The 17,372-nt window shown below is 36.5% G+C and overlaps 1 protein-coding gene across 1 annotated transcript; it reads left to right on the top strand.

Annotated features, from left to right (window-relative positions):
- Positions 1-10,108: 10,108 nt before the first annotated feature.
- On the top strand, positions 10,109-17,090 carry LOC129252310 (prolyl 4-hydroxylase subunit alpha-2-like). The gene is made up of 9 exons (XM_054890918.1): positions 10,109-10,370; positions 12,533-12,684; positions 12,750-12,900; positions 12,995-13,182; positions 15,824-15,960; positions 16,038-16,493; positions 16,561-16,614; positions 16,689-16,854; positions 16,932-17,090. The coding sequence occupies exons 1-9, from the start codon at positions 10,180-10,182 to the stop codon at positions 16,991-16,993; spliced, it is 1,557 nt and encodes a 518-aa protein (XP_054746893.1). The 5' UTR covers positions 10,109-10,179; the 3' UTR covers positions 16,994-17,090.
- The last annotated feature ends 282 nt before the right edge of the window (positions 17,091-17,372 follow it).

Genomic DNA, 17,372 nt, shown 5'->3' with positions numbered 1-17,372 from the left:
GATCTCTGTGTCGGTATGCTGCTTTGCTGCTTGGCTTTGGAAACTTAACTGAAATGAAATTCAATCAACAATAGCATTTTACTTCCGTGACCCAAAGTGGCTACCAAAATACATGTGGTGAAAGTTCTTGTTTGCACAACTGTTCGAGAAAATATCGACAGAGTAAATTTTAATTCATTGTTCCCTAAATATTTATTATTGTATACGCAACAGATGAATATTATCAACAAAAAACTTATTTCCATAATGCGAGAGGTAAGTAGGCCTAACCTCTCTTTCAATTTTCGGTGTGGTGTCGACATTTTTTTGTTTTTTCACATATACTACTCGTATAAGTAACGGGTGATCAATCATGAGGTGCTTTTTTCAATAGTTAAAAAAAAAACAAAAATGTAAATTATGTTCAAAACCTTTATTTATCATTTGAAAGGACATTCTTTGACATTTACTTTTTGAATATGACTTCATTCAAATGTTGGCCGCAACTACGCTTAAGGTGGTCCATTCTGAAGGTCCAATTTTCAATCACTCGTTCGAGCATTTCGACTGGTATGTCGTGAATAACACGCGTAATGTTGGCTTCCAGAGCTTCAATCGTAGCTGGTTTATCAGCATAGACCTTGGACTTCACGAATCCCCAAAGAAAAAAGTCCAAAGGTGTGATATCACAAGATCTTGGTGGCCAACTCACAGGTCCTAAACGTGAAATCAGCTGCTCTCCGAAATGACTTCTCAATAAAGTCATTGTTTCACGAGCTGTATGGCAAGTGGCTCCGTCTTGTTGAAACCAAATGTCGTAGAGATCATTAGATTCAATTTCAGGTAGCAAAAAGTCCGATATCATGGTACGGTAGCGAGCACCATTCACAGTTACGTTGCGGCCATCATCATTTTTGAAAAAATATGGACCGATGATTCCACCAGCCCATAAACCACACCAGATCGTTGTTTTCTCTGGGTGTAAAGGTAGCTCTTGAACCTGTTCTGGTTGCTCTTCATCCCAAATACGGCAATTTTGCTTATTGACGTAACCATTGAGCCAGAAATGCGCCTCATCGCTGAACAAAATTTTGCTCGAAAACAGCGGATCTTCTTCAATCTTTTCAAGAGCCCAATCAGCAAAACGGTGACGTGCAGGAAGGTCATTTGGCTTTAGTTCTTGTACGAGCTGTATTTTGTATGCTTTTAAATGAAGATCCTTCCGTAAAATTGACCAAGTCGTTCCATACGACAGTCCAAGTTGCTGATAACGGTGCCGAATCGATTCATCGCGGTTTTCACGTACACTCTCTGCTACTGCCGCTATATTCTCAATGCTTCTTGCTGGACGCGATCTATTCGGTCGAGAATTATCCACCAATGAATATTCGGATTCAAATTTGTTGATGGTATGTCGAATAGTGTTTAAGGCAGGCCGATTATGTTGACCATAATGCGGTCTAAGCGCACGAAAAACATTTGTTACAGAACGCTGATTTTCATAATACAGTTGAACAATTTGTAGACGTTGTTGCGGTGTGAGTCTTTCCATGATGAAGTGCCAAACGCTGTTCAACAAATCCACGATGACAGTTTGCCACAACTCGCACGCGATCTGTAAAAAAAACGCAAATGAAAAAAACTCCTCTTAATTGATCACCCGTTACATAGTAGAGAGACCAGCGTTCTCATGTAACCTTCTAAATGCAAATTGTTTTTATGAAAAGTGTCTTTTTGACAGAAATGCACAAGGAGGTTTAACATTACTTGTCGGAGAGTATCAGCTATTCTATAAAAAGGGAGGGCCTGGATATGAAACTTAAAATTATTTCACATTAACGTATTTACACATATAGTAGAACCGAAATTTTGCGAATTTCTAAAAGAAATGCAAAACTGTTCAAATACGATGTAGTGCAAGGCGGCGCAAAATTAATCTGTCTATCGGAAGTTTTTTAGTTTTGCATATGTCGTAATAGGCCATCATATTTTACACTTGTGAACTAGAGAGACAGCAATGCATCGGGTGAAGGTTGAAATAAAGATTTCCATCATGGTGTGATACGCACCAGAATGAAAGGATCTGCTCCTAAATTAAAAAAAGAAATGAGTGAACAGTTTTTCCTACCTTTTTGTAAGCCCCTTGAGTTATGGAACAACACCAAGACGCACACTACGAATTCGCCAACTATGTGTAAGTATATATACATATACGTAGGTATATGTATTAGGAATGCCTATTTTTTGATGCTTACGATTCCGGGACTTACGGGATGCCCTTTTTACAATACGGGAATCACGAGACCAATCTCAGAACTTAGGTTTTTGTATTATGTGCATGTATTTAAAGCCGTTATATACCAGTTTTATATGTTATTTTTTTCTATTTCTACTAAAAGATGCAAAAATACCCATATGCGAGCGAGGTTGCGGATAATGGCGCATTGGCACACTAGCCCTTGGTAGTGCGTATGTCTACCCTTATACTGGGTGTTCGGTGGCAGGAATTAAAAGCTAAATTAGAAAAGAAGCATGATAAAAGTTTATTTCAGTATTTTTAGTGCTGAAATGGTCGCTATGTTAGTTTCATAGACTTTATTTTTCAGGTACTCCCATTGCTCCATAGGGAGCCAGGATATGTCACCGAAACGGCAAACAGATAAGGGAAAAAATCATGCAGTATCACCATGATATTTCTGGTCGTAAACGATGTGGCTAGAAACGACGTGGCCAGAAACGACGTGAAACCATATGTGCGTACCGAAAGAAGGATGCTCTCGCTTTATTGGCAGAAAATAATCGTTCAGCATGCGCTGATAAGAGACATTGTCCACAAAAATTGCTTACTCTTGACATTGCACAACAAATTGCACACACTTTGGGATTGTGAAGTGGCTGTTGGAGTTCTAATAGTGGATTCAACCGTTAAAGTGACCAGTAATGACGAATTTGCGTCTTTACACTTCCTATTTTAATGAGCTTCATTGAATGTTATAAGCCATAACTCGAGAAAAAGTTTAAATATTTTTAGGAAATTTAGCAAGGGCACTTATTTTAATAAAGAGTAAATTTATGCTAGAAATGGGTGAAATCTGTTAATACCACGCCCACGTTCCAAATAACGGTAATTAAAAAAATGAAATAATGTGACTACTCTGTTAAGGGGACAGATACTTGTAAACGGCCATATTTTCCCTGATTTTCATTAAAATTATTTAAAATGAAGAAGTCAATTTATTTTTTCCAAAATTGGCATACAGTTTATTTATATATTAAAATAATATTATATAATTTTTTTTTAATCATTTAAAATGGCGGATGTATACTCAATTCTTCCAGAAAGGTCGAAGCGGGGCTTTTCAATCGGCGGGCATTGTAGCATCGGCGTCAGTGACCTGAATACAAAAAACCAAACATTTTTTTGTTTATTAATTTCATAATTTCTATATGAATTAAACAAAAAAAAAAGAAACAAAATCGCGGAATAAAATACTTCAAAAAAAAAAAGGAATTTCAGGGCGAATTTCCCTACTATTTTTGCTTCGTAAAAATGATTTTTTCGAAAAATTTTCGAATTGTAAATTCCCACAGAAAGTAATATCATAAAAAGATTTTTGTTTTTTTTTTTTATTTAAAAACTTTATTTTGTATTCTGTCTATACTTACAATTCTTAGAAGACATTTTACAAATATTTGGTTACATTTAGGAGTGGCTTTGATTTTAGTATTAAAGGAATATTTCCAGTGAAATATCCTTTCTAATAAATAAATTCAATATTTTATAGATGGCTCTTGGACGAACTGAATTGGTGTTTTTCTTTTCAACCTTAAAAAGACACATGATGGTGACATGAGGGTAGAGGCCAGTTCATTTGGGTGCGATTGAAGTCGATTTCGGTATTTACTGGTTACATTTTGTATTTCCCCTTTTATTGAAGGGATGTCTAAGTCCCGATGAATTTGGGCATTTGTCACGTACCACGGAGCGTTGACTAGGGTGCGTAGAGTCTTGGACTGGAAACGCTGCAGGATTTCCAAGTTTGAATTTGACGCAGTACCCCACAGTTGGATTCCGTAAGTCCAGACTGGTTTTATCACAGATTTGTAGAGGATAAGTTTGTTGTCCATTGAGAGGGTGGATTTGCGGTTTAGCAGCCAGTACATATTACGAAATATTAAAGCTAGAGCTTTCCTTTTTGTAAAGATATGCTTTTTCCACGTAAGCCGTTTATCCAAATGAATGCCTAGATATTTAGCACTATCACATTGCGGAATTGGAATACGGTTTAACTTGATTTGTGGGCAGGTGGTTCTTTTTGTGGTAAAGGCTACGTGTTGAGATTTATGTTCGTTTACTTTCAACCGCCAGCTCCGGAGCCATTTGGAGATTTTATTTATGCTTATTTGGAGCATATAAGAGGCTTCTACGGGATCCACTGCTGTCGCCATAATAGCGGTGTCATCGGCAAAAGTGCCAGTTAGTACACCTTTTGTGGTTGACAGATCGTGTGTAAAAATTAAGTACAGGATTGGACCTAATATACTGCCTTGTGGGGCCCCAGCTTTAATTTGTTGGAAATTGGAAATTTCATTTTCGTAATTTACGTAGAACATTCGTTGGTTTAGATATGATTTAAGGAGCAAATAGGCATTTAGTGGTAATTTCTTTTTTATTTTAAAGAGTAGGCCTTGGTGCCACACTCGGTCGAAGGCTTGTGATATGTCCAGGAAAACTGCTGAACAGATTTGTTTTCGGTCGAGCGCTGTTTGTATTTTTTCGACAAGTCTATGGACTTGCTCAATTGTCGAATGCTCATTCCTGAAACCAAACTGATGTGTTCGATAAAAACCATTAAACGTTTAAGGAAGATCTTTTCAAAAACTTTTGACAGTATTGGTAGAAGACTGATAGGGCGATAGGATTTCACTTCATCGCCTGGTTTTCCTGTCTTGAACACCATTTTAATTTCTGCTACTTTCCATTGAGCTGGGAAAATGTTTCTGTTTAAGCACGCATTAAACAAATGGGTAATGAAATTAAAGGGTTCAGGAGGTAGTTTTTTGAGAATTTCGGCCGTGATGCGATCATATCCTGGTGCCTTGTGATCTTTTAGCTTTTTAATAGTGCTAACTATTTCACTTTTGGTGAACTTCTTCATCGGTAGCTCCATTTGGTAGGGTTCGTTTAAAAAGGCAGCAACAGTGCTGTCAAAACAAAGATCAGCTTCAGTATCGTTTGGTGTAAAAATATCTTTTAGATATTTAGAGAAAAGCTCAGATTTCTCGATTGCGGTTTTCGCCCATGAACCATCTTTTTTACGAAGTGGAGGACGGTGCTCTTTTGTGGTACTTACTTTTTTGCTGACTTTCCACAGGGAATAATTGGTGAGGTGTGTTGGCTCCGAACCCCATAGAAACTGCCTCATTTCTTTATCGTGTTGCTCTTTCAATAATACTTTTATTTCTTTTGATAATTTGTTGAAACGGCTTTTATATTCAGGAAATCTGGTTTGTTGCCATATTTTTCTTGCCTGACGTTTCTCTTTCAGTTTGTTTCTTAGGAAGATACCGATGTTTGAATTTCTTTGTGTACGAGTATGAGGACTCACATGAGTGGTGGATGACCACGCTGCATCCTGGATGCATTTTGTTAGATATTCAGTAGCCTCGATTACATCTTCCTCGTTTTTTAGAGTAACTTTTATGCCAAAGGTCGACGTCAAAATGGTTTTAAATTGAGTCCAATTTGTACGGCTGTTGGTAAGTTGGCAGTTTTGGGGCCTATTTTCGAGTTTATCATTTATTGTGATTATCACTGGCGAATGGTCAGAAGAAAGATCCAGGCAGGATTTACAGGTTATCTGCAGGTACGATAAAAAAGATGTGTGCGAAATTTCAGGGAGATCGGTCAATAACTTTTCGAGCGCTCGAACGCAAAGAATAGAGTCGTCACGGTTGACGATCTGTAATATAAGAAATACTTAAATTTACGTTCTAAAATTTTTTTGACATATTCTTAAAGGATTATATTAACATTTAATGAAAAAAATTTTTTTCCGAAATTTTACAGGTATCTGTCCCCTTAAAAACGAAGTAAAATTACTCAAATTTGGTGCAAATGATATCTGTCCTACAAGAAAAAAAATTATTACGAAACCAACAAAAATAATATATGCCTTAAAATAACACTTCAGGCTGAATTTTATTTTATGAGTTAAATAATAATTTATTTTTTAAAACTGTTCTCAAAAAACCTGGAAAATAACAATTTCAAAGCAAATTATGAAAAAGCCTTAAAGGAGATTTGGACCGTTTTAAGCAAAAAATAGTTTTTTGTGCTCTGCTGCCTGTGTACGTTGCTTCACTTTTACTTGCAAGCTTTAAACTGGGGCGAGACGGCTGCTCGATCTTGACGCTGCACGTTACATAGTAGAAAAAAAATCAAACAAAATCATAGAGGCATCCACAAAGTCATTGATTAAAGCATGAAATGATAGGCAGAAGGTACTCTTTGAGTGTGTTAACCTTGACCCAGATCGCTCCCTACTTACAGCTTATGTACACATACATTATCTATACTAATATTATAAAGAGGAAAACTTTGTTTGTTTGTTTGTTTGTTTGTTTGTTTGTAACGAATAGACTCAAAAACTACTGGACCGAATTTAAAAATTCTTTCACCATTCGAAAACTACATTATCCACGAGTAACATGGATTACATTTTATTTTGGAAAAAAATAGGGTTCCGTAAGATATTTGGATTTTTCGGACACAAACTGAAAAAAATCTTATATATCAAATAAAGTCAACTTTTTGTGTGTGTTCGCTAACCGGCCGTGTCTGCACCGAATTAAACCAAACTTACACACATTGTTAAGAAGGTATTGAAGATGGTTTCCGTATAATTTGGATACCTATTGGTGGATAGGGTCTCGAGATATAGGTCAAAACGTGGACCCGGGTAACCTTCGGACGTGTATGTACAATATGGGTATCAAATGGAAGCTGTTGGTGAATGCTTTAGTACAGAGTATTTTTCATGCCGCTCCGTGACTGGGGTCTCGAGATATAGGTCAAAACGTGGACCCTGGTAACCTTTGGTTGTGTATGTACAATATGGATATCAAATGAAAGCTGTTGATAAGTGCTTTAATACGGGGTAATTTTCATACCTATTGATGACTAGGGTCTGGAAATATATGCCAAAACGTGGACCCGCCGTGTCTTTGCACCGAATTAAACCAAACTTACACACATTATTACGGAGGTATTGAAAATGGTTTCCGTATAGTTTGGATACCTATTGGTAGATAGGGTCTCGAGATATAGGTCAAAACGTGGACCCGGGTAACCTTCGTATGTATATGTACAATATGGGTATCAAATGGAAGCTGTTGGTGAATGCTTTAGTTCAGAGTATTTCCACCCGCTCCGTGACTAGGGTCTCGAGATAGAGACCAAAACGTGAACCCTAGAATGTGTTTGTACAATATGGATATCAAATGAAAGCTGTTGATAAGTGCTTTAATACGGGGTAATTTTCATACCTATTGATGACTAGGGTCTGGAAATATATGCCAAAACGTGGACCCGCCGTGTCTTTGCACCGAATTAAACCAAACTTACACACATTGTTACGGAGGTATTGAAAATGGTTTCCGTATAGTTTGGATACCTATTGGTAGATAGGGTCTCGAGATATAGGTCAAAACGTGGACCCGGGTAACCTTCGTATGTATATGTACAATATGGGTATCAAATGGAAGCTGTTGGTGAATGCTTTAGTTCAGAGTATTTCCATCCGCTCCGTGACTAGGGTCTCGAGATAGAGACCAAAACGTGAACCCTAGAATGTGTTTGTACAATATGGATATCAAATGAAAGCTGTTGATAAGTGCTTTAATACGGGGTAATTTTCATACCTATTGATGACTAGGGTCTCGAAATATATGCCAAAACGTGGACCCGCCGTGTCTTTGAACCGAATTAAACCAAACTTACACACATTTTTAAGTAGGTATTGAAGATGATTTCCGTATAGTTTGAATACCTATTGGTAGATAGGGTCTCGAGATATAGGTCAAAACGTGGACCCGGGTAACCTTCGGACGTGTATGTACAATATGGGTATCAAATGGAAGCTGTTGGTGAATGCTTTAGTTCAGAGTATTTTTTATGCCGCTCCGTGACTAGGGTCTCGAGATAGAGACCAAAACGTGAACCCTAGAATGTGTTTGTACAATATGGATATCAAATGAAAGCTGTTGATAAGTGCTTTAATACGGGGTAATTTTCATACTTATTGATGACTAGGGTATCGAAATATATGCCAAACCGTGGACCCGCCGTGTCTTTGAACCGAATTAAACCAAACTTATGCACATTGTTAAGTAAGTATTGAAAATGGGTTTCGTAAAGTTTGGTTGTAAATCGGAGCAGTGGCAACGGGTACAGCGTTCTTTTGAGCCAGCCATAATGTCGCTTACTTTTTTAACGCTTGGGGCGGAACTGAACTGTCAAATTGACAGTGTGAGTTACAATGTGTCAATATTTCTTTCTGATTTGGATGCCATAAGGAAAAAACGTAAGTGCAACATGTAAAAATAATTTGTGAATTTTTTTGGAGTGGATTTTGGAACAGTGAATAATTTTTTACCAAATTTGAGAATTTAATGTGAAATCCGAATGAAATTATGTGTTCGTGGAAAAAACAATTTTTTTCGTTTTTTTTTTGAAAAATATAAATGGATAATGGTTAAAAAAGCTCCAATGCTTAAAAAAACATATAAATTGAAACGAAAAATTCATGGATGATCAGGAAAAAAGACGATTGTTTATTCATATGCGTTGATTTGAAATTTAAAAACAATCTTCTTTTTTCCTGATTTTCAATTTATATTTTATATTTACTCAAAAACAAATAGAAAAACAAAAAATATTGTTTATGCCAAAGCGCTTGAATAAAGAATAAAGAAATAAATAATATGAAAACCATATATTTTCTGTTCTAAACCATATCTATTCTATTTTAGTGTGCCCAGCGAAGGGGGCCGGGTTTGCTAGTTTTCAATAAAAAACGTGAATCAGGCAAGGCAATGACTGTTTAATATCGAGATACTTCAATCTCAAAGAACCGTCGTTAATTTTCTCACTTCTCTCTTCCCATTATGCTTAAGCAACTTAGCTTAACTTGCAGGGCGATGAGGGTTGCGGCGAAGCTGTGGAGAAATGCAGTGAAATGCGTCGCCAACTACAGTTGAATGATATCGAACATATGTGAGGGAGGAGAGACGTCTTCTCGAGAAGACTGTCTCGACGAAGATAATCATCAGATCCTTACAAGCTTGACACTCACATCAACTCTCCCCAGCTGAGTTTTAAGTATTTTCTTGCTGATTACTGCAATCCATCAACTAATGACATTTAAAAATCTGCACATTCTTCAAAGCAAATAACTTGGCAATAAAAGTTATCAAATTGGATACGCAAGCATTCATCCGCCGTTCGAGTAAATCACCCAGCTCTAATCAATGTGCATTTTTACACGCACCGGCGTAGTATCTTTATAGTGGCAACAATAAATAAGTGACTCAAAATGCAGCTGATAAGCGAACAAATTGAAAAGAGTTGTACGCTATTCATTTTTGCTTCGACCTGATAAATGAGATAAATTAAAACGATAAAAAAGCAGGGCCGTTTCAGGTGGGAAAAGTGCGCGAAATTAACCTATTAAAAAGTAGCAAAGATCAACAAGCAGTAAGAGTACCAGTATTTAATTTTGTTTTGTTGTAACTAAAAATGTGTTACCTTATCAAAAACACTATGTAATCGTACACCAGCTTGCACCTACATACGTCTGCACAAATAGTAGAAGCGCACCTGATAACTACTCATGGAAATCAACGTGGTACAGTGCGATGTTGCCCACCTAGCAGCGATTTGAACCACCAACGTGATTTGGTTCAACTTTAATTGCTTTTATTTGTCAAACATAATGATAAACAAAACAAAATAAAGGCACAAACAAGCAGTGAAAAAAAGTTGGTATCATCGCGCAACTAAACATACTTTGATACGTTCTGTTAGAATTCCATCTGCTACCACTTCGAGTTGAACGCCTGTAGTATTTAATAACTCTTCTGGGTGTTGGGTCAAACTATCGCTTTCATTTCAAAAACCATTGGCTGCGCATCGGAGACATGTGCACTTACGGTTTATTGTTTTTGATATTCGGTTTCGGTTTTGGTGCGACGCAAAATGCTGCGGATGTAGGCAGTCTTACGACATCTATTGCCGGCCTGGAACAATTGCTAGCAACAGAATATTTGCTTATAAAAAATTTGGATGACTACGCGAACGCGTTAGAGGAAAAGCTACTTGTCATACGCAGGTGGAATATTGAGTCGAGTCTTTGTGTTGAAATTATTTTTAATTGAAACTAATTGGGTTTTTATCGTTTTCTTTACAAAGTGAATACAATTTTTTGTCGATTCAAAAGCAAACTGCGGTGGAAACAGCTGGTGTTCAATCGTTAAATAATGTAAACATAGATACCAGCAACTGCAAAGACTTTCCCAAAACCAATGAAGTGAGAAATTAACTTCCACAACTCTCGATAAAGAGTCAAGGGTCAAAAATCGACTCATAGAAATAAAAAAAAAATGTTAATATAAAAAAATTTATTCTGCGTTAAAAACATGTCGAATTCGTATTTTTCTATGTAATAGTGCTGAATGTCCTTCCTTGGAAAATTTAATTAATTCGAAAATGTAAATTCGCACGCTGCTAAATCAAGCAAATGGATGATTGTTCAAATGTGACTTTTAGTCAAACCATAGGTCAAAAGTGTCAATCAATGTGATGACTCATTATTGTGCAAAAAACGATCGCTTTCTTCTGTATGAGTTACATATTACGTGGCGCAAAATTAATGAACCAATTTTGTTTTTGAATTACTTGTTTACTAGATACAAAAAACCAAAAAAATTATTTCGAGTGCAGGAAACCTTTATTCTAATCGTTACGCGCTCCATTGCTTGTCTGCTGGTATACTGCAGCTGTCCACTTTACAAGTGTCAAAAAATATAGATATTCGGAATGATTAATTTTGCGCCACTTTGTACAACTACCAAACGCTTCGCAACATCAAGATAGGCTGCTGCATTAACAATTGGTTCAGTGAAATGAAGTCTTTGTGGGCAATGCCTTTGGAGGCGTAAAAGCAAATAAACATGCAAATATGCCCTTAAAACCTTTTTCGAGTGCTTAAAGCATGCAATTAAATTTTATAAATATGCTACGCGTTAAATAACTGTAGCACAGGAGCTTCTTGACATGTTTTGACAATTTATTTGTTTCTAATTTAATTTGAATAATTTTTCTTGGAAAATGCAGCTCAATAGCCCAAAAAAATTCAAGTTTGAAGCTTAGTGCAAATTACAAAAACAAAAAAAAATCAACAAATTTTCAGCAAAATTCAGTTAGAATTTGTAAACAATTCTATAGCCCATTGAGTCTGTTATAATAAAGTGCAACTTCCAAATGGCTCAAAATTCAGGAATGCTCAAAATCAGAGGTGGGCATTTTGCACTGCCATTGATTTTTTAGTGGTAGTTAAAGTAGGGGTTTCATTATCACTAAGCTTTCAGTTCTTCAGTGTTGAACTATCCGTTTATTGCATTAATTATTTAGTGCACTACGCCCAACACTGCTCAAAAGTAGAAAAAACCAAACACCATCAGCAAATCTAAAAATAATTTAAAAATCAACTTGCATTCCAATTTCTGAAATCAATGGGCTATAAAACTGCATAATCTAAAAATGTTGAATAAAAATGTGTAGTTATATGAAAATTTGTTGAATTTTTTCTCATATTTTCACTAAGCTTGAAATATGGATTTATATGGTTTTGGTAAGATGGAATGAACTATGTTTTCAAAAAAGGAATTATGAAATCTAAATTGGCATCAAATAAATTGTCAATAAGTACCTGTGTTACAGTTATTAAACGCTGTATAGTCATATTGGTACGTGCCTACAGACCATATTAACTTATTTTAGCGCTCTGCCCGATACTCTAAATATATTGGAAATATTCGGAGGCGGAAAATTTTTTAATTATTACTAACTTTGAACTGTGTCGCACGTGATGACTAGTTGTGAATCAATAGCAAAAGCCAATTCAACGATCCAGCCGAATTGAATAATTACTTTTTGTAGTCTTGCCATTAATATGCCAGTGTGTATGTTCACAAGCATCGAAACAAAACAAATGACAATTCCTCCTCCGCGTTCTCCTCTTCAAAAGCGTCCTCCACTCTACCTAAGCTACACTAATAACTTTTCCCTTGCTTTTAATTAACTTTTTGTATTTATCTGTTGTTAACTTTTAGTAGAATTTTTTTATCGCACGACCAGGTTTCTAGTTAATAATTGATTATCAAATAGTTAGCGGAAGGTAGCGCTTTTTAAATAATATTTAGGCAGGCATCAAAAGTTTTGTTCATTAACTCCTAGGGATCCACTCTAATGTTATAACTTTCTTGTCTATAGAGTGGCTACCATCCTCCGTGAAGAAAATGAAAAAGCACAACAAAATTCGGAATATTATTTATCCATACCAACAAATATATTTTCTTTGGTGCGCCGATTACAAATGGATTGGGTATATTTGGATATTTTTATGAAACAAAGAGCGGGTGAAGGTAAATATCTTCTATGTTTTTTATTTAAAAGCTAGCATAAATATTAATGCAATAATTTTCCATAGAGCAAATCAAAGTGTTAAAAGATCATTGGATTCATTTACCTAAAACTGATGATTTTAATGAAGCGGTGAATGCTATAAGTCGGTTGCAGGACACCTATGATCTCAAAGCAGCAGACCTAGCAAAGGGAGTGATTAATGGCAAGAAATATGAGTGCGTATCAATGAAAATAAAGGGAAATGGTTTGATAAAAATTAATTGACTTTATTACATCAGATAGTTAATCGATATTGAATTTTTTTTATAGTACGAAACTATCTTCCCTCGATTGCTTTGCTTTGGGTTCTGAGCTTTTCAACCAAAACGATTTTATAAACGCTGGCTATTGGCTATATACAGCATTACAATTATATGAGGAAGATGTAATGACACGACTACATACCTTAAGTCAGTCAACTATCATGGAACTCTATGCCGAAACGCTTTTGAGGCAAGGTAAGTGTGCTTAGTACATAACAGGTCTGTTTTGTTTTCATTTTCGGTCTAATGAGCGTAAAAAAAAATGCACTCTTAATAGAGCGTAAACAGCCCAGAAGCAGTGGTGCACAAAAAACATTACTTTTTGCCAAGAATGCAAGATTGCGCTCACAAGAATGTAAGAAGAAGAAGAAGTTACATAAAAACCCACGAATAAATTACACAACTGTGACGTGACATACACTGCGATTCTGTCAAGTTCACTAAGCGCGGAATAGCGGTACGAGATGGCCGTTACCTTGAAACTATATTTTGTACACCGTGATTTCTTGTCCGAAACAAAACGTTAAAGTTATATGTTATTCTTTGTTATTGTTTTCCATTCCTCTACTTCTAACACAAAACAGTGGACAATTCAATTTGACAGTTTTCAAAAACTCGCCTGGATTTCTTTTGTTGCCGACTTCCGGCAAATGAGAAACATAAATTAGTCTCTCAAAGTGACTCTCAACAGCCTGAGGACCGCGAAAAGAAACACAAAGACAATTTCGCGCGCCCGCGGGCGAGCAGAGAAAGCTCATTAAGACCGCCGTTTTTTGAAAGAGTTGAGACTGTAGACTTATAAGTATGAGACACAATATCCAATGAAGGCAGGATTATTGTTATTATTATTATAAAACTATTATTAAGGTAATACTGTTAATTTTATAGCCTTCCCTAGCAGAGTTTTAGAATGGTTGAATGAGTTATGGTCTCCTTTTTCCTTTTTTTCTTTGACCTACCTCGGTAGGCGCCAAACACACTCCTCTTATATTGCACAAGTCCACATGTGTGTTGTTTTTTGTTTGTGATATGAGACTGACTTCTGATATGCACAGAAAACGTGGTCGAAACCTCTCACGTCAAGGTTTTGAGAAAATCGGGGGTAAAATCCATAAGCTCCATGAATTACTAGGTTAGGTTGAAGCGGTTGCCCTGTGGGACACACTCAGGCTCATAGCTCATTATGATGCCGCGTGGGGTGCTTTCTCTATTTCCCTATTTCTTCTAAAACCAGTGTGTGCTTTTCAAAAATTTTAGAATACCTCGTATTTCTGCAGAACTGGGAGCATCCAATTCATTAAAAAATTGTCTGCCTAGAATGGCTAATCTCCATTTGGATAGAGCAGGACAATGGCACAGAAGGTGCAAGATTGTCTCTTCCTCTTCCTCATCAAGACAACTTCTACAGAGGTCATGTGCTTGCGCACCCATCCTTTGGGCTTGCCTACCTATTACACAATGTCCCGTTATGATTGAAATTAGTGTGCTAAGGCTGTGCTTGTTTTGGCTAAGCAAAGATTCTGTGCGTGTAGCATTGACGGGTGATTTTGCAGGTGGCTTCAATATGCCGTCTTTCCTTTGCATTCCTAACAATTTCTTCATTGCCTACGTACTCATCGGTCAACTTGGTGCCGAGTCTCGCTAGTTCATCGGCCTTCAATGTGGCGACGGCCAGGAACCCATATTATCCTTAAGCGAAATGACTCAGCCATTTAACCACTTACTTAGAGTGTTCAGCCTTATTGCCGCACTACACGCGGTATATTTCAATGGTGTGGTTGACATCGCGCCAGTTATGAGAACAGATGCTAGTCTTTAAATTAATTACTAATTCCAAATTATTAAACTACAGTTGGACTAAGGCCATAAAAATGGATACTTTAAGATTTTCGGGATCGCTTATTACTAATTCAAAATGACGGTAATGGGGGCTCGGGCAAACATTTCGGAGTACTTAGTAAGATGACAATAGTTCAACACCGGATTTGTAATCAACGACCACAAAACCTCCGAGTATCCATTTTTAGAAGTTCAGCTTAGTCGTAGCTAAATAAATAAAAAAGAAGCGAATAAATAAATTTTGTAAGGCTGTGTTATGCAAGTATTTCGCTTTACTGAGTATTCTCGCTTTATTGTATCGCACAATTTCACTATGTAATTAGTGAAGTAGATATATATATATATAATATATATTTATGTATTGTATATATATATTTATAAATATATATATTTAGCTTCTGCTTCTATTTGATTTTTTTCACACAAGTGGAGGCATCTACAGTTTTAAGCCGACACCAAATGGCGGATATTTGTTTTTATGAGGACCTTTTTCATGGCAGAAATACATTCGGAAGTTTGCCACTGCTTACCTCTATTAGAGACAATTTTGTTATCAATTGCGCTTTCCGAATGGTATATATATTTGCCTTTGCAATTTCACTAATTGCGCTTCGAATATATGTCGACGTTTAGTTCAGAAATTGTTCTCAGGTTATTGACTTAAATATTTTCTTAAAAACACAAAGCGTCTGAATAAGAAATTTAACAGCATCAAATTGCATGGTCGTGATGGCAAACTCAAATTACCCAGGTGCGATATAATATAATTTTCGAATCATCGTTGCAAGACTTTCATCATTTCCATAGTGGGCTTGCATAATTCTGTACGTTGTCACACGCGACAGCTGCGAAACAAGAACACTGCACGAGCAACACACACATTTTTTTCTACCTGAAAAATATATGCACTTATCGTCCTTGTATGATACTTGCATATCCTTTGTAATATTTACTTTGATTTCCTGATACATTAGCAAACACATACTCGCCATTTCAGGTCGCCATCAAGACTCTCTATTAGTGATGAACGCAATACTGGTCTTACCTTCCGATGCGCCGAAAAATTCGCTTATAATTAAGAAAAAAGCCGATCTGGAGTTGCACATTAAAACATACAAACCACTTCCAGTAAAGGTGAGTCAGAAGCGATTCACTCATATTAAGGAACGTTAGTTTAATTCTATAAAACCCCTTCTACCTACCTTCCCCAGCATCCGAAAACGGAGCCAACTGTGTATCAACGTTGCTGTCGTGGTGATTTTTCAAATCGAAGCTCTAAATTCTACTGCATCTACAATACAACAACAACCGCATTCCTTAAATTGGCTCCTCTTAAAATGGAAGTTATAAGTCTCGATCCATATATGGTCGTATTTCATGATATTATGAGCGATGTGGAAATCACCACGCTTCAGGATATGGCGCGACCTCACTTGCAACGTGCGACAGTATACAATCATGCCCGTAAACGCAGTGAAGCTGTTGCTGGGCGCACGTCAAAGTTTGCCTGGTTTTATGATCATATGAACGCAGTTACCAAACGCGTTAATAAACGCATTGAAGACATGACTGGGCTAGATTTGGTTGGTTCGGAAATGCTACAAGTGATGAACTATGGACTAGGGGGTCATTATTCTACGCATTACGATTTCTTCAATGTTTCAACGGTACGTAACTTATTTAGCTAAAAATTTTATGAAATAGGATATTTATCTAATATATGTGTGTTTTCAGGAAAACGACATAGTATCCATGCAAGGTGACCGTAAAGCCACCGTACTCTTTTATGTAAGCAAAATCATTTATAGTACTCAAATTTTTCCAATACATCCAATAATATTATATTCTTTGTATAAATCTAGATGACTGATGTGGATCAGGGGGGCGCGACGGCGTTTCCAAACTTAGAAACTGCTATTTTCCCTAAGAAAGGCACAGCTGTAATGTGGTATAATCTAAATAATCGTTTCGAAGGGGACCACAAAACTTTGCATTCCGGTTGCCCAGTATTGGTTGGTTCTAAGTGGGGTAAATAAACATTTTTATTGTGTGTTTGTATAATTTTAGAATATTTTATTAAATTTTTTGCAATTAATTCATTACAGTCACAAACAAATGGATACGCGAGAGGAACCAAATTTTCAAGCTTCCCTGCTACAAGGAATAGTTTTTATAATAAGAAATAATAAAATTTTTTGTATTTTTTATATTTTAATATTGTGCAGCCTCATAGTTATTAATTAAAGGAATCTTAAAAAAGCAAATCAGCGCCTAAATTCGGGCGGAGTGGATCTTTGATTTGCAAAATCTTATGCGACTTTTATTTCCGACTTTGTGACCATAGTTTATGTGATGAAATTTTATTAAATACAAAACGTTGCTACTCGACTCTCAGCTATAGCATAAAGCCTTTGTTACAGATTATGTGACTTAATTCTTCTTCTTCTTAATTGGCGTGATAACCGCTTACGCGATTTTGGCCGAATTTAACAAAGCGTGCCAGTCGTTCCTTTGTCGTGCGGCGCCAAGTCCTACCTTCACCATTT

This window comes from Anastrepha obliqua, chromosome 1, assembly GCF_027943255.1.
Source record: "Anastrepha obliqua isolate idAnaObli1 chromosome 1, idAnaObli1_1.0, whole genome shotgun sequence".
NCBI lineage: Eukaryota > Metazoa > Arthropoda > Insecta > Diptera > Tephritidae > Anastrepha > Anastrepha obliqua.
This window is presented reverse-complemented; position numbering and strand designations above follow the sequence as displayed.